This window comes from Momordica charantia (assembly GCF_013281855.1).
Source record: "Momordica charantia cultivar OHB3-1 chromosome 10 unlocalized genomic scaffold, Mcharantia_2.0 BLBB01000010.1, whole genome shotgun sequence".
Taxonomy (NCBI): Eukaryota; Viridiplantae; Streptophyta; class Magnoliopsida; order Cucurbitales; family Cucurbitaceae; genus Momordica; species Momordica charantia.
In genome coordinates, this window is record NW_028275158.1 from 7,336,070 (window position 1) to 7,356,007 (window position 19,938).

A 19,938-nucleotide genomic window follows, 5' to 3' on the forward strand; every position below is an offset into this window, starting at 1 on the left:
TATTTTCAAATCTAATAAAATCTGTCAAAATTTTTGAAACTTATAAAAGAAAAATTACAAGAGAATTAATGAGAATCTCTTGATTTTTGTTTTCGATTAGTCTAATATGTAAAACATTTAACTTTTTTATTGTATAAATGCCCAAATCTAATTTTAAAAAAAAACCAAGATTTGATCAATCTCGGACTAAGATTACATAAATACTCGAGATTTAATCAACAAAAGAGAAAATAAATGCTCAAATCTTAAAAAGAAAAAAGAAAAAAACTTGGAATTGCATGAATCCGGGCCCAAGATAGCACAATTCGGACCGGGATTTCATTTTTATACTATCTCGGTCCGGGATTGTGCAATCCCGACCCAGCATAGCATGCGATTCTTTTTTTTTTTTTTAATATTTGGCAATGTAATCTTTGTTCTCGATCATTTATGCAATTTTGGTTCCAAAATTCATGAAATCTTGATTTTTTAGTTAAATTTCGGACATTTATGTAATCTTGGTTTATCCAAATTTGATTTTCAACCTTTGAAATTAAAAGGTTAGATTTTTTTCTATTAGATTCGTAATCAATTTTTCAAATTAAAAAGTTAAGATTATTTTCCAATTCCTAATTGATTTTTATAATTTTTATAATTTTGATTTTTTAGATTTCTCATTGATTCTTTAAATTAAAAATTTGAGATCTTTTCTAGATTCAAATTGGGATGAGAGTGTGAGGTTAATGGAAGAAAGAAGATCAGAGAGAATTTTAATTTTTTGAAAATGAAGATATTTTAATAATTTTACATAGGACAGAGTAAAAATGGATAAAAAAAATTAGATAAATAAGAATCAAAAGTTACATTTCTTTCTCTCACATAAAATTAGTTAGACAGCAAAAAAGGGAAGTGGAGGACACGGCAAAGAAAAGCGCGTGATTGGAGGAAAAGAAAGGCGGTCGGGTGACTCAGCTCCTCCTTTCGGCTTTAGAGTAATGAACGATGATGATGATGTTGATGATGGCATGCATGTATGTTACATCTATGTGTGTATGACGATGGAGAATATTTAATTAATTAATTAATTATTATTATTTATTTTTTGGCAAAGGTGAATATTGAATTATTCTTTCCTTGCTTCGTCACTCCACCGCCCCTTCCTTCCCTAAATACTCATCCCCACCGAAACAAATCTTTTCTTTTAAAATTAACAAATTTATTAAATACAAAATACAAAGTTTTTTACAATATGGTCTAAACTTGGAATTTAGCATTAATTTTAATTTAAAGTTCCCCCATTTTCTGGCGTTTTTATTTTTCGCTGGTACGAATTTGCAAAATCCGAAGCTAAATAAGAAGGAAGAGAAGCCATAATCTGTCTGAGAGAAAAGAAGGTTCTGATCGTGTTCCTGGTCTTGATAGCAAACCAAATCTTTCTGTCTTCATTCTCTCCTTACACATTTTGTCTTCCTTTACTCTTCCAACAATTGAATTCCAGGTGCCAATTCCCCTCTCGTTCTTTCTTCTCTTTGATTCTTTTCAATTCCGTGTTTGTTTGTTGCTTTTCTTGCCTCTTCCTTTGCTGGGTGTTCTGTAACTGCTTCGGTTTTGTGTGATTTTGTGTGGAACTGTGTGTAGTGAAGTGGGTCGGTTTGGTTTGGTTTGCTTCTGTGTCTTTCTCTTCTGATGAGAATTTGTCTCTGCCTTGAATGATTGTTTTGTTGTTCGGTTCTGCCGCGTAATCCGTCTGCCGCTAGAATTTAGGGTTCGTCCCCGATTGGGTGGCATTGGGTATTAGTGAATTCTCTTGTTTCTATGTTTTCGTGCTGCAGATTCTTTTTTGTTTCTTTGCTTCTGGCATCTTTTGGGTGTTGATTGTAGTTTTTTTTTTTTTGGGGTTATGTATGTTGATTGTAGTTGGGTATATAACTTGTAGGAAAGGCAAATTAGGGTTCTGAACGTTATGTGAAATGAATTCGTCCGGATTGTGTTCTTTATTATGTGCTGATTGCTGAAGCATATTTTCTTTTAGGGCTTCATTTTGCCCGTTGCGAATTCAAGCTCAGAGAATGCATGTAATAACACTTTAACTGGTGGTGCCATGGTAAAACAGGTATGGGGTGATCTTAATTCTTCAAGCTTTTAACCAGAGGGATAAAATTGGACAATTGGATGACGAGTGCTTGATTCTTTTGAAAATAATAGTTCTGGCACTCAGCTTTCTGTTATTATTGTTTTAAACTTTGCTTTCGTGTTATGCAGTATTGTGGGAATTTCTCTTTGCCATGGACATTGCGAATTGACAGAAATGTATCAGATGGCAACTGTACTGTAGCATGAGGGCAGTTTATGATATTATAATTCCAAGGTTTTACATGTTAAAACAAGGAACTAGTATAACTCATGTGGTTCCTTGTTTATAGAAGCAAAGAAATTGCTAGAAAATTGTAGCTAATGCCGCTGTTGGCTTAGTTTGGCTCAAGATTTGGAATAATAATTGAATTCAGGGAAATTCATTTACATGGGTAATAAGCTTGGAAGAAGGAGACAGATGGTTGATGAGAAGTACACAAGGCCTCAGGGGCTTTACAACCATAAAGAAGTGGATCATAAGAAACTTAGAAAACTCATACTTGAATCAAAGCTGGCTCCATGTTATCCTGGAGATGAGGAATGCGCCTCTGATCTCGAAGAATGCCCCATTTGCTTTCTGGTTTGTCATCACTCTTGGATCTTGAAAGGCTCTGTCTTTTCCTATATATTGATGGTTTTGTCTTATTCATATTTTTCCTTGTTGCTTCATTGGTTGTAGTGGATTAAAATATTAAATGTCTACAAAGTGTTAGGACATATCTTCTGTTTTCACTCTTTGTTAATATCTATCATTTTTCTTATTTTCATCTATATTTTTTTATGTGTAACCTTTTCTTCTTCTCCCCTCTGTTTCAGTATTATCCAAGTCTCAATCGATCAAGATGTTGCATGAAAAGCATTTGTACAGGTACATATAATCGGATGAATTTATAAATGATTTATGTTATAATTTTATCTAGTCTGATTTTCCTTCTTTTCCAGAGTGTTTTCTACAGATGAAAGTTCCAAATTCTACCCGGCCTACACAGTATCCTTCACCACGGATGTCAAGCCTTCTTATTTCTTAATAACGCTCCTTTTAATTTTAAAGATTTACCTCATCACTAGCGTGCATGTATACCTTAACGTGAGGAGATGTCCTTTTTGCAAAACTTCAAATTATGCTGTGGAGTATCGAGGTGTGAAATCAAAAGAAGAGAAGAGTTTGGAGCAAATTGTAAGACTTGATAATGTCATATTTGGTATTGTGTTTTACTGGAACTGGGCATCTTGTGCTGCTGTCCACAATTGAATGCCATTCATTAAACAACATTTATTAAAATTTACTAGGAAGAACAGCGTGTTATAGAAGCAAAAATTAGAATGCGGCAGCAGGAACTTCAGGATGATGAGGAGAGAATGCAGAAAAGACATGAATTAAGCACCTCTAATGCAGATATGACTGTGGAAGATGTTGAATACAGCTCTGCAGCTGGTAGGATTTTACTGATTCAGGTGTTTTTTTTATTTTGAATTTTTTCTTTCTGGCTGTTGAACAATATTTATCATCATTTTGTGTGCTTCGTTTTGGCAGTTCCATCTTCTCAGTCACCTGCCGAAGATGAGGAAATAGTTGGCTTGCCAGATTCTTGTATGACCCCGATCAGACCGCCTCCACCTCCTATACCTATTAGGAGCAACAGGTTCTTTTCGTTCTGACTGTGCTTCTGTTCATTAATGTACAGGTTTGCCAGGGTTACCTTTCATTGGTACTTGTTCTGCTATCGATGTTCTTCACTAATACAAATTGAATTATCAGGCTAGCGAGGGAATCCTTTATATATATATATATATTCTCGTTCTTTGCCATTAATTGTGCATACATGAGCACACGTCGGTTTGTTTTGCTTCAAAAAAGTTTCTGCAAATATTCAATGTCTTTCTCTCTCTCAAAATTAAAAGTCATTTTGAATGATCTTCATTGTTTAATTTAACTAGTTTGAACTCTTCTGATTAATTTTCTACCGAACATTGATCTCCTATGAATTGCAACAAATACTTGGTGGATAATTTCCTTACCTACTTTTTGGACACAGAACAAATTATATAGCTCAGAGTGATGTAAAAAATTCTCCACATGTTCAAGGTATTAACTTGTAATGACCACTTGTTGCTCCACCTCTCTCTCACATGTGGGAAGGGAGTCTAGATATCCACCCAGGCATCCACCCAGGCAACTGGGAGAATTACAAAGAAAGCTCTCCAATTTTTACTGGAGTAAAAAAAAGGAATGATAGTAAGTGATACCTACCTCGCCCTTATTACCCCCAGATCTTACAAAAGCTTATTTTTCATTTCAAACTTCCCCAAATGTTAACAAAGGAGAGAAGTTCCATAAAGTTTTGGCCTTTTTCTTGAAAGGGTGGCCAAGGGCCAGGATTTAAGAGAAGTAGTCGTAGACCATAGACTGCCCAATGTTGAAAAGATGAAGAATTTCATATGTGAGCTACTTTCTTCTGGGGAAGGAGCTCTGTGTTGGATAAGGAGATAGAAGAGATTGTTTCATTTTTGCAAAGCTCTGTGCCAATAGTGGAGGGCTTTTGAGTGGTAAGAACAAATGCAATATCAATCACTTGCAATTTGCAAATAACCTGACCGTTTAGTGCTGATGGTGGGGAAAAACAACAGAATTCAAAGGATATTCTGAGATTTTTGAAAGGCTTTGAGCATCGGGATCAACGTGACTAAATCTATGCTAGTAGCAATTATTACTGATTAGTGGGACTTGCATGACCTAGTTACTAGACTCTTGCTCTTGGGGTTCCTGGCTAGTTATCTATTTTGGTGTTTCTTTGGAAGGAAACGTCACCGCCAAACAGTTCTGGAGTCTAGTAAAAGAAAGGACTTTGGCAAACTTTATTAGGCCAGTAGGTGCACAGTTGATTCTAGTTCAATCTATTCTATTCGCCTTCCTTATTTCCTTTCATTTTCAATTGTCTGGTTAACTTTTTGAACTAGAATCAACTAGATAGAGAAAGGATTATCTTTTAGCTAGTTTGGTTAAATTTCATTTTCAATAGTGTGGCTGATGATCCCACTCTTATTCATGAGCATTCTGAATTGATCCATCTTCACAATTATATTTGACCAATGTATCTCTTCTCTCCTTTGAAGAAATCTCCAAATCCATTTCAAGAAAAGGTGTGCTTCCAAAGTTTACAACGCCAAGACCACCATTATAAGGGGAAAGGTAATGATACTTCAATTAACAAGATCGTATATTCTGACCACTAAGAAAATTTCCCAGAGTATCATTTCCCTTCCCCTAATAATGGTGGTCTTGGCCCTGTAAACTTTGGAAGCACACCGTTTCTTGAAATGGATTTTTGGTGATTTCTTTGAAGGAGAGAAGAGATGCCTTGGTGAAACTGAAATATAATTGTGAGGGTCGGTCAATTCAGAATGTTCATGAATAAGAGTTGTCTCATTAGCGGAAGAAATCCCTGGGGTTCCATAGGAAAGCAGAAGCAGCAAGTTGAGCGGTTTTCTTCTTTTGAGACTGGCTGCAGCGACAAGATTGTCAGAGGGCTCCTGGATTAGTAAGGAGCCGCTGAGGAAGTTTTTCTAAGATATAAGTGGTGGCTGGAATGATGCAGAAAGTACGGGGAACTCCCTATTAGGAAAATTTTGATCGATCAAGAGGCTTTCGAGTGGGCTGACTGTATGAATTTCCTTCAGATTTTCCAACTGAAATAACCAAGGGATTTTAGAAGATGCAGTCTTCAGAACTCTAGCCTATACACAGTGCAAGTGTATGTCATACCAGTTGACAGGTACACGTATTGTTTCACATAACAATCTGATTAAAGCTGTTTGGAAGTATAAATGTCCAAAGAATGATAAAATTATTCATGTCGAAAAACTTAAAAGGATGTATCGTTTCTCTTATTTGTTTCTTAGTTGATGCATTCTGCGTAGGAGGAAGCAGATGACCAGGCCCACATCCATTCTGTGCCCCTACTCTAATTATTATTGGAGGAATATTTTGGCTTTTTGTGGAATGCGCTGATGCTTCCATAAACAAATTCAACAAGGTCTGCCTTCTGGTCACAGGTTTGAAGGAAAAGCCATGGTTCTGCAGTCCAATGCAGTGAAAGCATTGTTGTGATAGAGCAGTCCCATCCTCGTTACTGTTAATACTTTTTTTTATAGGAAACAATTTTATTGATGTATGAAATTTAACAAAAGCTAAACGACTATCCAACGAAGTTACAAGAAGCTTCTCCAATTGGATATAAGAGTGTTCAAGTTATAACTGTTGAAAGGAGCAACATTTTTACACCAAGTAGTAGCCAAAAAAGATATAGACTCGATCAAGTGTTGTTGAGAGTGTCGTTCTCCTCAAAAAAGCCTTGAATTTCTCTCTCCAAATGGCCCAGATGAAAGCTATGCTGATTTGCAGCCAAAGGGTAGCCTTTTCACACTTGAAGAGATGATAAATGAGTGTTGATGTTAACCAGTCCCTTATATTGTTCAGAGTGATGAGATTCCATCCAAAGATAGACAAAAAATGCTTCCAAACCTTGGTGGAGAAGGGACAAACTAGGAAGATATATGAATTTGCGTTTTACAGTCCATCTTACATAAGCAGCACCATGAGGGGGATAAAGGCCACCATGGGGATCTTCTTTGCAGCTTGTCGAAAGAGTTGTGCCACGAGTGGCTTAGTTCCCAAATAAGAAATTTGAGCTTTATTGGCAGGATGCTTTCCAAATAGCTTTGTACATCTGATGTGGGGAGAATCAGATTTGTTGTTGATGATGAAGTCCGTCACTTAACAGAAAAGTTCCCATGTTTCTCTAGGTTCCAAAGCCAAATATCATCAGAGTTTGATGGGTAGAATGGGGATAATAAAGATGATAATGATGTTGATGCCCATTCTTGAATTTCCTCCTCCTTGAGGTTTCTTCTGAAGTTCATGTTCCACACCCTTGAATGGTCGTGCCATAAATCAGCCACAGTAGCTTTTTCTACTTTTTGCCAGAGAGAAAAGAAGGGGGTATACTCTCATCAACAGTCTTCTGTCCATTCCACGAATCAGTCCAGAAAAGAGTTGTTTGTCTATTTCCAACTTTGCATGAATGTTAGAATAAATGAATTCTTCCTGTCAGTGGATAAACTTCCACGGATCCCTTGCTGTTTGTAGAGATACATCATCCGGTTTTAGGTTGAAGTGCTTTATTCTGTATTTGGCAGCAATCGTCTTCCTCCATAAAGCCTCTTTTTTGTTATGGAAACGCCATATCTATTTTGCAAGAAGAGCTTGTTTCTAATTTTCAAGTCGGTGATGCCTAAACCCCCTTCAAGAAGAGGGAGTTTAATCAAGTCCAATTAGTACTTTTCTTTATTACCAGCCCATAGGTATTTCGGAAAGAGTCTTGGGTGGCTGCCACCTGGTTGGTAAGTGGAAAAGAGATATATAGTGTATATCGGAAGATTTGCAAGGGTGAATAAGAGTATGCCTACCTCCTTTGGAAATGTGTGAATGGCCCCAACTCTGTAATCTTCTCTATTTTTTGGATAATAGGCCCCAGCTTTGTCACCATTAATACTTCATTGGGAGATTTGTTCTTTATTCGGATGTTTTGTTTTCTTTTCACTCCTTCAGAAGTTTGTATTTCTAAACATTTTATATCTTCTCATCTATCAATGAAAATCCTGTTTCTGGTTTTAAAAAATTATTAAAATTTTGTTGTTTTAGCTAATAACAAGCCTCTTTTTTTTATTTTTTATTTTTTTTATTGGAATTGAAAAAAGTCACTTCGAGAATAGTTTGATTTTGACCTATAACCAGACTCAATCGTTGCAGTACTTTCGAATCAAGATCAATTATTATTATTATTTGGTTGTAGAACAGATGATTTCGAAAAATTTTCATTAACGCTTTTGGAAGACATTCTCTTTTGGGCATACGAGGGTATGTGAGATGAGAGTACCTATGCCCCAAGTCAGATTTTTAAATCCTAATTTTTTATTTATTTCCAGATGAATTTGATTTTTGGTGTTCTGTTGGTATATTGTGATCGATTGAGTTTTTTAGTGTATAATTTGATAGACATCATTATATGGTACATTATGAGATGGTTTTTCACACAGGCAGCTAATAAATGTCCCATTTAGAAATTTCAGGGATGATGAATTTGACCTGGATCTTGAGGACATAATGGTCATGGAAGCAATCTGGCTCTCGATTCAGGTAAATAGCTCATTAACGTATGGTAGAAAAACTATTCTTCTTTTTTTCTTTCCCCTGATGTGGAAATCTACTTGGTGAAAGATATCCTAAACCTTTGGTAGCATTCTCATCCCCAGTGTTTTTAATGGCATGAGTGACCTTATAATACAATAAGGATTCTTTTAAAAATGGGGTTTCGATTTTCACCAATGATCAACAGTTATAACTGAAGATGATTCATAGCTCTCTTTAGGTCTGCATCCAAGGAGTTTTGTGACTATCCCTTCTGTTATGCTCAACAACTTATACCTCATTTTGTAATCCCTAGTTTGCTTCCGATGTACGGGAGCCTTTTCGAGTACACTGTTCTTTTGTATTGAAGTTTGTATTCTTTCATATTTTGGCAATACAAAAAATTAAAAAACCCACTATCTATTAGAGGAACCTATACAAAAAAATAGGATGGCCACCATGAAAGTAGCTGCTTCCACACATTCTTTGTATTTTTTCGTTCGGTTTTCTTATAAAAAAATGTCCGAGGATGATTCATGATGAACTTTGGGACACTAACTTTCCACAATGATGTCTTGATGAATTTTAACATCTATTATAGTCTGTTGAATCTGAAAATTTATGACATTCTCCAGTCAGTCTAGGTTTTTTTTTGGAATTGGATGGTTCACTATAATTGCAAAATACACCATCAAAGTTCCCCAGCTTTGACAAAATTCAAAGATGATTCCTCCTCCTCCCGCCTCCCTCCTCCCTCCCTGACCCATTCCTTGGATTCATCTACAATGATCGTCTTTTTTTTTCCTCTTTTTATATCTTTAGTGTGGGGGAAAAGCTTTCGTGTGCATTTACCTAATTACATAGAGCATCTACTTAAGCCTACGACATCTGAATTTTAAAAAGTCGTAATATATATATTTGTTGTAATTAATTGCAGAACCCCCATAAAGAGACTATCATAACGATAATATACCAAATCCCTCACCATCCCTACATGCATTGAGGACTATTTTCTCTCACGCTTGACTTCCAAAGGATTGATCATATAGCATTTCACCGAAGAGCTTTTGATTTTCCTTATATGCTAATATCCATCCCACACCAATCCAAGCCCCTTTGATTCAGCAACAAGATATGGTTATGAAATAGTCTTTTGTTCAGCTTTCCTGATCTTGATGGTTGTTAGGCTTTATAGCAGACTTGCCTTGTGAAGATAGGTAGCAGAGAGGAGACTTTAAGGTTGGCTTAACATGTTCAACCAGATTTGAGAAGGGAAGGGGCCATCCAAGGTGGGACGCATTTTCATTCGACATGCAGAGAAACTTACCCATGTGTTGTAGAGAATGGTTTTGATTTCCGTGTTGGATTTTATCATTCATGCTGATTCCACCAAGTTAAAGATCCAAAAGGAACACCTTAACTTAATTATCTAGACTACCAAAGTGCTTTGAAAATCTCTCTAGAAAAGGTTTCTTCGAAATACTCTGCGAGCTATATTTTGTCGACTAACTGCCAGATTATCTCTTTCCAGTTCTTTAAATCTTCTCTTTCTGAAAAATGGTCTTCCAACCTAACCTATTCATGAGTTGAGCCACGTGTACAATTCCACATCGTTGAAGTTTCTTCGAAAATTTAGCTTGACCAACCCAGCACAATTACTATGAAGTTCTTGTTCTTTGTAGTTTGGAATGACCTTGGCAGAAAAGATGGCAGCCAAGGGAGAATTAGCAAACCAAATATCACTTCTTAATTCTACCATCAAGATTTTCGATTTGTCTTTTTCATCAGTTGGCTGGATTATAGTTTTTATTAATTTTTATTATTTTTTTGTGGGGGTGGGATAGATTGCTGAACATTTCTATTGCTGCTCTAATTATTACATTGCATTTTATGTACATTTTTTCGTTTCCTAGTGTTTTTTTGTGCTTGATGTTCTTCCTCCTACTTTCACATTTGATTTGGCTGTTGGATGGTTCTGTTCATTATTACTCCTTTAAACAGAATAAAAATTGATATTTTCAGGAGAAAGGGAGGCACAAAGATCCAGTTTACACCGATGCTGCCTCGTCTGATCGATATGCTGCAACCGAAGGTCGATATGTCTCTCCAGCCACCATTCCATTAGCTGGAACATCATCGTCATCACCATCTGGTGGTCTGGCTTGTGCCATAGCTGCTCTTGCAGAGCAACAGCAGATGGGTAGGGGACCATCATCCGTTTGTGCAAATGGAGATTCATCAGTCTTCAATATGCTTCCTGGAACCACAGAATTCTACAACCGGATGAACACTGAAGTAGAAAATTATCCCACCGCACAAGTCCCGATTGACACGGAAAATTATCCAACTGCACAAGTCCCGATCGACACGGTACCGGATTGTAGGATGATCTTAACGCGAAATAATGGAGAGTGGAATATGGACAATCAATCAGAAGAAGCTGAAGCTGGGACAAGCTACCCGACCTCTGACTCGACTGAAAATGGTACCGAATGTGCTTTACCCACAACCAACGCAATTGAGGGTGGAAACCAAGCAGCATTACCCATTGTTCCTCAGAATTTTGAGGAGCAGATAATGCTGGCCATGGCTGTTTCGCTGGCTGAGGCTCGGGAAGTGTCTACTGGACCCGGGCATCCCTGGCAGCCGTGATTGTGATCATACTGAAACTCGAACATTATGTTTTAGCCAATAGCAAAGTAGCTGGCGGAGCATCGGTGGCGTAGCCAAGCTCTGAGCTAGGGATGCACACAAGGAGTGGCTTGGTGTCTGTTCAAAGGTGAAGGTAGCGACTTCCTCTCCCCGGATCCTCGGGCTGAAAAGGGGGAAAAGAAAAGAGGAAAAATGGAATACAAATTCTTTTAGTGAATTAAAATTTGCTGGTTCATTCAAGTTCTTGGTTGGCTATATTTCTTTTTTCCTCTTTATTATTGAAATCTTGTCTCATCATGTTTACCTCGTGGAAGTTTATAATCCTTTTAGTGCATCCTGTAATGTATGGTCTATATGTAAAGTATTTCTCTCTCGTTAGTCTTTACCACTCAATTAATGGAATTTCCATATCCATTATTCTTATAATCTCAAAGTTTATATTTTGTTTAATACAGTACGTGGGATGTGGGATGCATGCAGATTCGAACTCATGACTTTTCGTGAACGAACTTCATGATTTTCCACCGTACTTTCTCTATTTTCTCCTTGTTCTAACTCGTCACTGCATAAGAAACATGAACCAAATTAAAACTAAATTTAAATAATTAAAACTTTTTTCTAAAAAAAAATCATAATTTTAAATTTTGGAAAGAATATATGGTTTTGATTAAAAGGAAAATAGGATATTTATCCATTCAGTTGGTTTTAAAAAAGGAGTGGAGGAGGGTTCTTCATTGTGTCACTCAACTCAACTTTGTGCGAGTTTCGGCCATGGAAATGGTGAAGCTGTGGCTTCTATTGGCTCTCCTGATCGCTCCGAAGAAATCGGCCGGCGCCGAGTTTCCCCCAACCTGCAATCGTATCGAGTGCCCTAGCTTCGACGTCATCGAGACCGGCGATGGCTACGAGATTCGCCGCTACGATTCCGCGGTCTGGGCCTCCACCGCCCCCATTCAGGACATCTCTCTGCACGAGGCCACCAGACGAGGATTTCTGCAGTAAGAACTATCTTCATCTTCATCTTCCAAATTTCATTTCATGAATTTGTTCTACTGCGAATGCCATACTTGTAATTCTGATTGCATCTCTCATCTGTTCGGCTGGCTGTGGCTGGTGTGATAGATTAGATTTCTATAACTTCGAATAAGGCTATAGTAATTATTAAACCTTGCATTGCATCCGATTTGTTCTTGCTAACCTAATCCTAGTGTGAAACTAATTTTTCATTCAATCAGAGAATTGAAGAACACAGATTTGGTTAAATCAATCAAACTTAGGTGTTGTGGACTTTCTTGTACCTTTATTAATCTCCCAGACTCAATATAATCCTTGAAGCCTTTGATGCTACGGCTAACAAACTTACAAATTAAGCACACATTTGATTATTACTTGAAATGCAAACTTTTGTAACTCATTAAACTCTACGAGTTATGCCGCCAAGTTGAGCATATATCATATATTAAAAGATTGAAATCCCCACCTGATGTTTAACTAAAAAAAATTGGTTTAAAATACTATTGTGATCTTTTGGTTTATTTTGGTCCAACATACTATTTTGATCATTTTAAGTTTCGTTCATTTTGGTTTGAAAAAAATGTCTAACATACTATTTTGGTCATTTTAAGGTTCGTTCATTTTGGTTTGAAAATGTTTATTTTAGTCCATTGTTTTCAATTTTAATTCATTTCAATTTCTATCATTTTAAAATGTTTGTATGGGTTCATATTTTAAAACAATGACTATTTGTCTTAATTTACAAAAAAAAAAAAAAAGCAAAAATTCTACCCATAATGAAATTTATTTAATATAAAATTATGGTTATTGTATTATAAAAAATGTATTGAAATTAGTGTTGTGCTAAAATTGTGATAGAAAAATGAGATTAAATAAAATTAATGGGCCAAAATAGGTAACCTTTAGAGTATAATGGGAACCAAATAAACAACTGGGCTTGAGTTTGGGCTTTAATGAATTTAAACTTGGGACCTGGGCTTGGGTTTTGGAGTTTTAACAAAATGAATTTAAGCCTCTTGACTCTCTTAATGGAATTCCAAACGAACTTGCTTCTGGGCCTGGCTGGGGTTTTAGGTTTGGGGCTTTAACAAAGTGAAATTCAACTTCTACGTTTGGGCTTGGGCTACTGGTTTTAACATAACAACGAGTGATTTTGTACCCATTACTGGATAAATATTTACAGATATGAACCAAAGATATTACAAAACTAGTCTATCTTCTTCCAGCCTAGTTTACTATTTTCACCCTCATTTTTTGCTCCAAATTGTAAAGATGCATCATATAAAAGTTTAGTTCGGGATTGATGTCTACTGTGTTTTTAGGGGGAAAAAAATTCTGTTGTAATATTAAGTAATTAGTGTTTGGTAAATTTCAATTTTTAACCCAAAAAAAAGTAGGTCACAGTGTTGAGGTTTTTCACAGAAGAGTAAATCATAAAGTGATTTATATAAATTAAAAAATAATCAAGTACCAAACATGTACGTATACAGTTAAAATTCTCTCGTAATTACTTTTAACCCGGCCGGGTGTAACTTATTAGCTGTTTGCACTCGAAAAAACATATTAGCTAGGTGTTAAGTATAATTGTTCCTGAGTCCCCGAGGTATTGGGACTTCAAGGAATATTTTTGAAGTCTTGGGTTTAAGTCACATAGAACGTAACTCCACCAAGCAATAACCTCTTGGGTATATACGAGTATGGGAACAGTGCGCATACCCCCGGGACGTCCATTAGGTAATTAAAAAAAAAAAAGAAAAAAGTATAATTGTTCCCGTTTACTTATGACTTTGATATTCACCTTACATTAAATGTATGATGCCTTCTTTTGTTTTCTTATTCTTTTTACACTTTATTTGACACATTACTTGCCATAAATGCTTAACATGTGTATTATACCTGCTACAATTGTTTGAGAAAAGATGGGATTTTTGTTGAACAACATTACATTACTTGTCCTAGATTATTCGATTACATTCAAGGAAAGAACAAGTACAATGAAAAGATAGAGATGACTGCTCCAGTGATTTCTGAGGTTTCTCCCAGTGATGGACCATTCTGTGCATCATCCTTTGTGGTTAGTTTCTATGTCCCCAAACTGAACCAAGCAGATCCACCTCCAGCCAAAGGGCTTCATGTTCAGCGATGGAAACCAACATATGTTGCAGTCAGACAGTTTAGCGGCTTCGTCGTCGATGCCAACATCGGAGCCGAGGCTGCTGCATTGGATGCCAGTCTCGTCGACACCAAGTGGGCTGCAGCCATCGCTAAGAGTCGCCGCGTCGAACATGCTTCAATTTATACTGTGGCTCAGTACAATTCTCCTTTTGAGTTCGACCATCGGGTGAATGAGATATGGTTCTTGTTTGACATTGAAGACATTGCTCAGGTTTAGAGATCATGTCATAGAATCTAGTGTTTAATACAAATTAAGGTTATGTATGTTGGTCGAACTTCCAAAGCTTTTGAATCGCTTGAATAAAATGTGCTACATGCATCCTCTTGTTATAAAGATAAATGTCTTTTTCTTTTTTAAGCATTAATTGACTCGATCTTTTAATTATTTATATTAACTATTACATTAATTGTTCAAACTAGTAAATAATACCGTTACTAATTTTGCCATATACAAGCATGTATAAAGAAGAATTCATAGTCGGAAATCTCTGATACCAACTTTGATTTTTAAAATCTAATAAAAAATCATAAGGGGTCGAAAACGAGGCCACGAGGGTGTATCTCTATCTTTACTCTTCCCCACTCCGTTGGCATCTCTGCTCTAAATACATTTGGAAAAAGAAATAAGAAAGAAGAAGAAGGCAACACGTTTTTGCGGCCGAAAATGAGGAGAAGAGAAGACCAAAGAAAATGAAGAAACAACGCGGAAACCTTTTTTACGCGGTTTGCGACCTCACCGTCTGTTTCCCTGGTCACTCCCTCCCTTGATTTTCCCCCCAAATTCCCTTCTCTCTCCTCTCTCCTCTCTCATAATAATTTGTTCATTATTCCTACAATCTACCATCATCCTCATCTTCTTATTTTTATCATCTTGTCATCCCATTGTCTCATACTATTTTTTCTTCTTTTCGAGGGTGTCAGGCTGCATTTCGACTAATCTTACGAGACAATCGTCCGATCCTATAATGTTGGAAAATGCATAAAAATTAATTCTTAAGATAGGTGGCCATCATGGAATTTGAACATATTCCCTTAGATTTTTTATTCACGCAACTCATCAATTTTTCGATCCAAAATGAAGAAAAGGAAAAAGAAAATAAAGAGAACTTCCTTTCGATTTACCCTAGCCCTTTTGGACTAATGAGCCACAATCCTCAAGATGATTTATTTAAAACTATTTTCAAGCTTATTGAATTAAAATGTCCCATTCAAACCTTGAAGTGCAAACTAGGAATCAAGTCCAAACTTTATCAATGCTATAAAATTAAAAAATGAACTAAGAAAAAGCATGGTCAAAGTTTTGAAGTACTAAAAAAAAGAGACTTTGAACACAACAAATCATTTGGTACAAGATTTAGGATTAAGATATAAAGATATTGTAGATGGAAAGTATATTTGTTTAAGTGGTTTGTGTTTAAGCACTTAATTGGTCACGTGAATAATGGATAGAGCCCCATGTTTTCATAGTTATCTCAAAGTATTAAAAATGCACTACGTTTTTTGGTTGACCAAAGTAGGCTTTTGGGGGGAAACCCCAAAACAAAGTCAAATTTGAGCTATGCCCCTAAAAAAATGCAAAGAGAGGAAGTTAGCTTTTTGACCCAAACCCAACTGCCAAAATCTTAAAAGAGAGAGAGACATTATATAAAATGAATATTGGACCACTCCAATGTCAATGTATGATACAAAGTTGAGAAAGTACATATAATTTAGACAATCTTGCGACCCCTTTACTATTGTTCGGACATCTCTATTTCTAAAATAGACATCTCGAGATACAAGAACAACGCTTCTTTTTTCAAAATAGGTAGATATCTCCAGCCACCAACAATGCTTCTTTTCAAACAATTCAACACGCTTAAAATAGACACCAGCAAGTTGTATATATTATTTCCACAACGCGTATTGAAAAGGTGAAAAAAAGAAATCCATTTTATTTTTTTTAATAGTAGAGACTTATTTCAACCCTTGTACATGATGCCCCTCTTGCAATTATAATATTACTCAAAAAAGTATCAAAACAATGGGTACACTTTTTGTATTATGAGGAAAGATAAAGAGTGTAATTACAAGGAAAGAGAAACTATGGTAAACAAGAGAGAGAGAGAAGAAAATCAAAGAACAAACCCACCTATCCAAACACCTAACCCCTAAGTTTGGAAGCTAAAAGAAAAGAGGGGGAAAAAACCCATTTTGGTAAAGAGAGATCAAAAAGAAGAAAGGAGTTGGAGCTCATGAAGAGAGAGTATCCATGATATTGTCGATATTTCCACCGATATTTCTATGAAATTGAGATATCGATATTTCCATCGACATCGATGTTTACAATCTGGAGGGTATATTTGAAAATAGAAAGAAAGGGAGGATTATGAGGCTGCAATTCTTTCAAAGTGCACAAGCCTGTTATCTGCCAACCTGGAATTGTAAGCTGATCTTTTGTACTCAAACCAAGTGAACTCTTTGTACAAACTTTCTTCTCCTTTCATAAGTGAAGGCAAAGGGGCTATCTTCTCACTCAATGGTGGCCCACCAAAGTATATCATTGAAATTCTTGACTTCAAGCTGTTTGTCAATACCCTATGCTTCACACTTTTGAATCTTCCATTAGTCATCACCTTCAAAAAACCAAAAAAGGTTCAATTTTTTTAGTATATATGAACAAAAAAAAAACCCTATATTTAAAATCAATAAAGTATGTGTTTTTAGATTAAACAATAATAGGGGACATCCAAGTTCATGTTATTGTGTGTACTTTTCAGTCTGATTCAAACATGTCTCGAAAATTGGCTGTATGAATAACCCTTTTGTTTCTTTGAATATCAGTCAATGTTTTAGTGTGGAAAATGCAAGTGTACATAGAAATAAATTTGTTCTTTTTAACCCACTTTTGACATAGGGCAAAAGTAAAACCCCAATGGAAAGAAACTGAAAATTTTTCTTGCCATTAAAAGAAAAAATGAAAAAACCCAAATTTTAGAAATTTTGATATTAGTCTAATGAAAGAGTGGGCTTTGTGGGAGATTTATCTAAACAGGAAGCCAGCTGACAGACATAAATCATGATTAAGATCATGTCTTGTCTATGGAGTTTTTAATAAATAAAAAACAGTACAAAGATTGGCAAACCAAGAGAGAGAGACATAAACAAACACACACAAAAAAGAAGTTTTTTTTTTTTTTTTTTTGTAGAAACTGTCTTGTGTTCTTTTTTTTTTCTATACCTGTAAAGAGTCACCAACATTGATGAAGAAGGAGTTCTGATCAGGAGGAACCGAAATCCAATTTCCATCAGCCAAAGAAATCTGAAGTCCAGAAGTATTGTTGGATCTCAAAACCGAAATGATCTGTGGGTCTGTGTGTTCTCCAAATCCAATCATGTTCTTCCCTTCCACAGCAGCAGCTTGGTGAAGCTCCAGCCATGGCGGATAATGGTTCAGCCTGAAAACAGAGTCGCTCTCTTCGTCCATTAACAGCTTACTGAACACATTCCTCTGCTGAATCTTCAGCCCCTCCGCCATCAGTTCCAGGATTTCACACGCCATGTTCCTCACGGCCGAGATGTAATCGTTCACAGCAGAGCTAAAACAGAGCAAAAACAGAGTCAGGAAAAACAGGGGAAAACAGAGTAAAGAGAAAAAACGGAGCATTTTGAGAGGTGGGGGCTTGGTGGGGTACCGGAGTTTTTGTGGGTTTTGGCCAAATTGGGAGAGGAACCCATCGGAGTTGGACTGGAAGTGGGTGGCTAGGAGGAGGTATTCGACCCGACCGACATCGCCATTGCTGCCGATTTGCTTGTTACCATAGCCGAAAGGCGACGGAGGGCCGGCCTTCTGCTTCTCGGAGAGGGGGAGGGAGAAGAATTTGGTGGATTCCGATTCGAGAGTGGAGATGAATTCCATGGGGACGCCATGGTTGACGACCTTGAAGAACCCAAGCTCTTCGCACGCCGTGACGATGCGCTGCTTGGCGTCGGGTTCCGAGAGGTCTATCAATGGAACTCCGGAGAAAAATGCAGGAGAAGGAGAAGAAGAAGAAGAAGGAGTAACCATGGAGTTTCTCATCATCAAAGAAGAAGAAGACTGTTTGATTGCTGGCTTGGACAAAACCACCATTGATTTGGGTCTCAACAAAGAAAGAATGAAACTTGCCCAATTGAAACAAATGGGTGTTTGGGATTTTGAGGAAAAAGAAGAAAGCTTGAAGCTTTAGAGCGAAAAAAGAAGAAAAAGGTGAAGCTTTAAGGAGAGAGGGAGGAGAGGGAGGTATTTATAAGAGAGGAGGGGAAATGGGATTTTTGAAAGAGAAGAGGAAATGGGAGATTTCTTTTTTCTTTTTTCTTTTTCTTTTTTCTTTTTTCTTTTTCTTTTTTTTACACTATTGTTTTACACATTGGAAGATGGGCTTTTACATTGTATTGGGATGATATATAAACAAAGTTTGGAAAGCAGAGTGGTCATGATCTTAGCAGCAAGGAGTGATAACTCAGATTTTCTGCCACTAAAAATAGACATGACAAGTTTATTGCATTAAAAGTAATGGGTCACATCAACTAGATTCCTTGGATAGTTATCCATTGTTTTCTTTCCCTTTCAATAATCTCTCACTCCCTCCTCTCTAGCAACCAATTATATCAACAAAAACAAACCACACCCAAAACCCAAGTTTACTTTTTTTTCTTTTCTTTTCATCTTTTTACCCTTTTTCCAATGATTCTTCCCTTGATCACCAAGTTGGGGGAAAGGGGTTAATTATGAGTGATTTGAGTTCACTTTCAACAACATAGTGGTGCTATGTTGATGAGTGTGATTGAGTAAGCTTTGTGGAAATCATTGGTCTCCTCCACTAATTTTTTATTTGTAGTTTGGAAAAGATGTGTGATTTTGCTTTAATGCTCTCTCTTATGTGTGTTGTCAATTTTAGGTTTTGATTATGTAGCCTATTAAATATGGAAAAAGGGAAACTTTTTATTGGGAGATTGAATTCTACTCTTAGAAAGTAGTGGGTAAGAGTTGGTAAATAGAAGCGATGCAGAGAAATTATGTATTTGCATATAATTTTGAGTCAATTCTAAAAGCATATAGATGAGTTGAAAGATTTTGAAAAGATAAACATGTGAAGTGTTTTCTCAATTAAAGAGAGAGAAAACTTTGGTTATAGAATGAAAAGAGATAAGGATGGATTGAAATCTCTTCAATTAGAGAGACAGAGAGGTAGGGAGTAAAACGTAACATCTTCAACTTGAGAAAGATAGAGAATGGTTTGAAAATCTTTGATTAGATAAATCTAGAAAATGAGAGAAATAGAAAGTAAGACAAAGAGGGATCAGAATCTCATCAATTAAATTAGAGAGATAAATAGAGACAGGATTACAACCTCTTCAGTGAGAGGAAACGCGAAAGATAGGGAGTGATTAAAACATCTTCAATAGGAGAGATCTAAAAAGGGAGACAAAGAATAACCACAACCTTCACAATTAGAGACGAGACAGATAGAGAGTGAGAGAAAGAGAAAGAGAGATAACGACTGATTGATTTATCTCTTTCTTTCATTCACACCATATGTTCCTTTGCTAATCCATATAATAATTTAGTAATTCATCATTTTAAACTCGTAAATGATGTGACATAAAACCCACACAATTGTTGAAATTTGGATAAAATATGAGTGAGAAAGCAAAATTATTAAAGGCAAAGGCAACAATGACTCATTGTTTACAAGTTTGGCCAACTTTTTTGCATCCCACTCAAAGCAACTAATCAAAAAGTTCCATATATGTTTCCTATGACTATACTAGGAATA

At 36.3% G+C, this 19,938-nt stretch overlaps 3 protein-coding genes and 1 long non-coding RNA gene across 8 annotated transcripts; 3 read left to right on the forward strand and 1 right to left on the reverse strand.

The window, feature by feature from the left end:
* Positions 1-1,228: 1,228 nt before the first annotated feature.
* LOC111012833 (E3 ubiquitin-protein ligase DA2L) lies at positions 1,229-11,377 on the forward strand. 4 transcript variants are annotated; one of them, XM_022287105.2, is made up of 10 exons: positions 1,229-1,477; positions 2,012-2,092; positions 2,242-2,692; positions 2,929-2,980; positions 3,055-3,100; positions 3,208-3,289; positions 3,403-3,547; positions 3,647-3,755; positions 8,233-8,308; positions 10,322-11,377. In XM_022287105.2, exons 3-10 carry the CDS (start codon positions 2,501-2,503, stop codon positions 10,949-10,951), a joined length of 1,332 nt encoding a protein of 443 aa, XP_022142797.1. In that variant the 5' UTR covers positions 1,229-1,477; positions 2,012-2,092; positions 2,242-2,500; the 3' UTR covers positions 10,952-11,377. The 4 variants fall into 4 exon arrangements, with proteins under 4 accessions (XP_022142797.1, XP_087974630.1, XP_022142798.1 ...); XM_022287106.2 differs by having other exon boundaries at positions 1,233-1,477; positions 8,242-8,308; XM_088118503.1 differs by lacking the exon at positions 1,229-1,477 and adding an exon at positions 1,539-1,770.
* Positions 3,762-7,354, forward strand: LOC148208470 (uncharacterized). Of its 2 annotated transcripts, none has more exons than XR_015788176.1 (2): positions 3,762-5,885; positions 6,013-7,354. It is a non-coding gene; the product is annotated as an uncharacterized LOC148208470 (long non-coding RNA). The 2 variants fall into 2 exon arrangements; XR_015788177.1 differs by having other exon boundaries at positions 6,031-7,354.
* Positions 11,378-11,649: 272 nt separating the features above from the next.
* HBP1 (SOUL heme-binding family protein) lies at positions 11,650-14,498 on the forward strand. Its single transcript, XM_022287237.2, has 2 exons — positions 11,650-11,949; positions 13,925-14,498. The coding sequence occupies exons 1-2, from the start codon at positions 11,723-11,725 to the stop codon at positions 14,355-14,357; spliced, it is 660 nt and encodes a 219-aa protein (XP_022142929.1). The 5' UTR covers positions 11,650-11,722; the 3' UTR covers positions 14,358-14,498.
* Positions 14,499-16,153: 1,655 nt separating this feature from the next.
* LOC111012876 (gibberellin 2-beta-dioxygenase 1) lies at positions 16,154-18,504 on the reverse strand. The gene is made up of 3 exons (XM_088119078.1): positions 17,815-18,504; positions 17,361-17,718; positions 16,154-16,755 (listed from the first exon to the last, which is right to left on the reverse strand). Exons 1-3 carry the CDS (start codon positions 18,249-18,251, stop codon positions 16,507-16,509), a joined length of 1,044 nt encoding a protein of 347 aa, XP_087975204.1. The 5' UTR covers positions 18,252-18,504; the 3' UTR covers positions 16,154-16,506.
* Between the last annotated feature and the right edge of the window lie 1,434 nt (positions 18,505-19,938).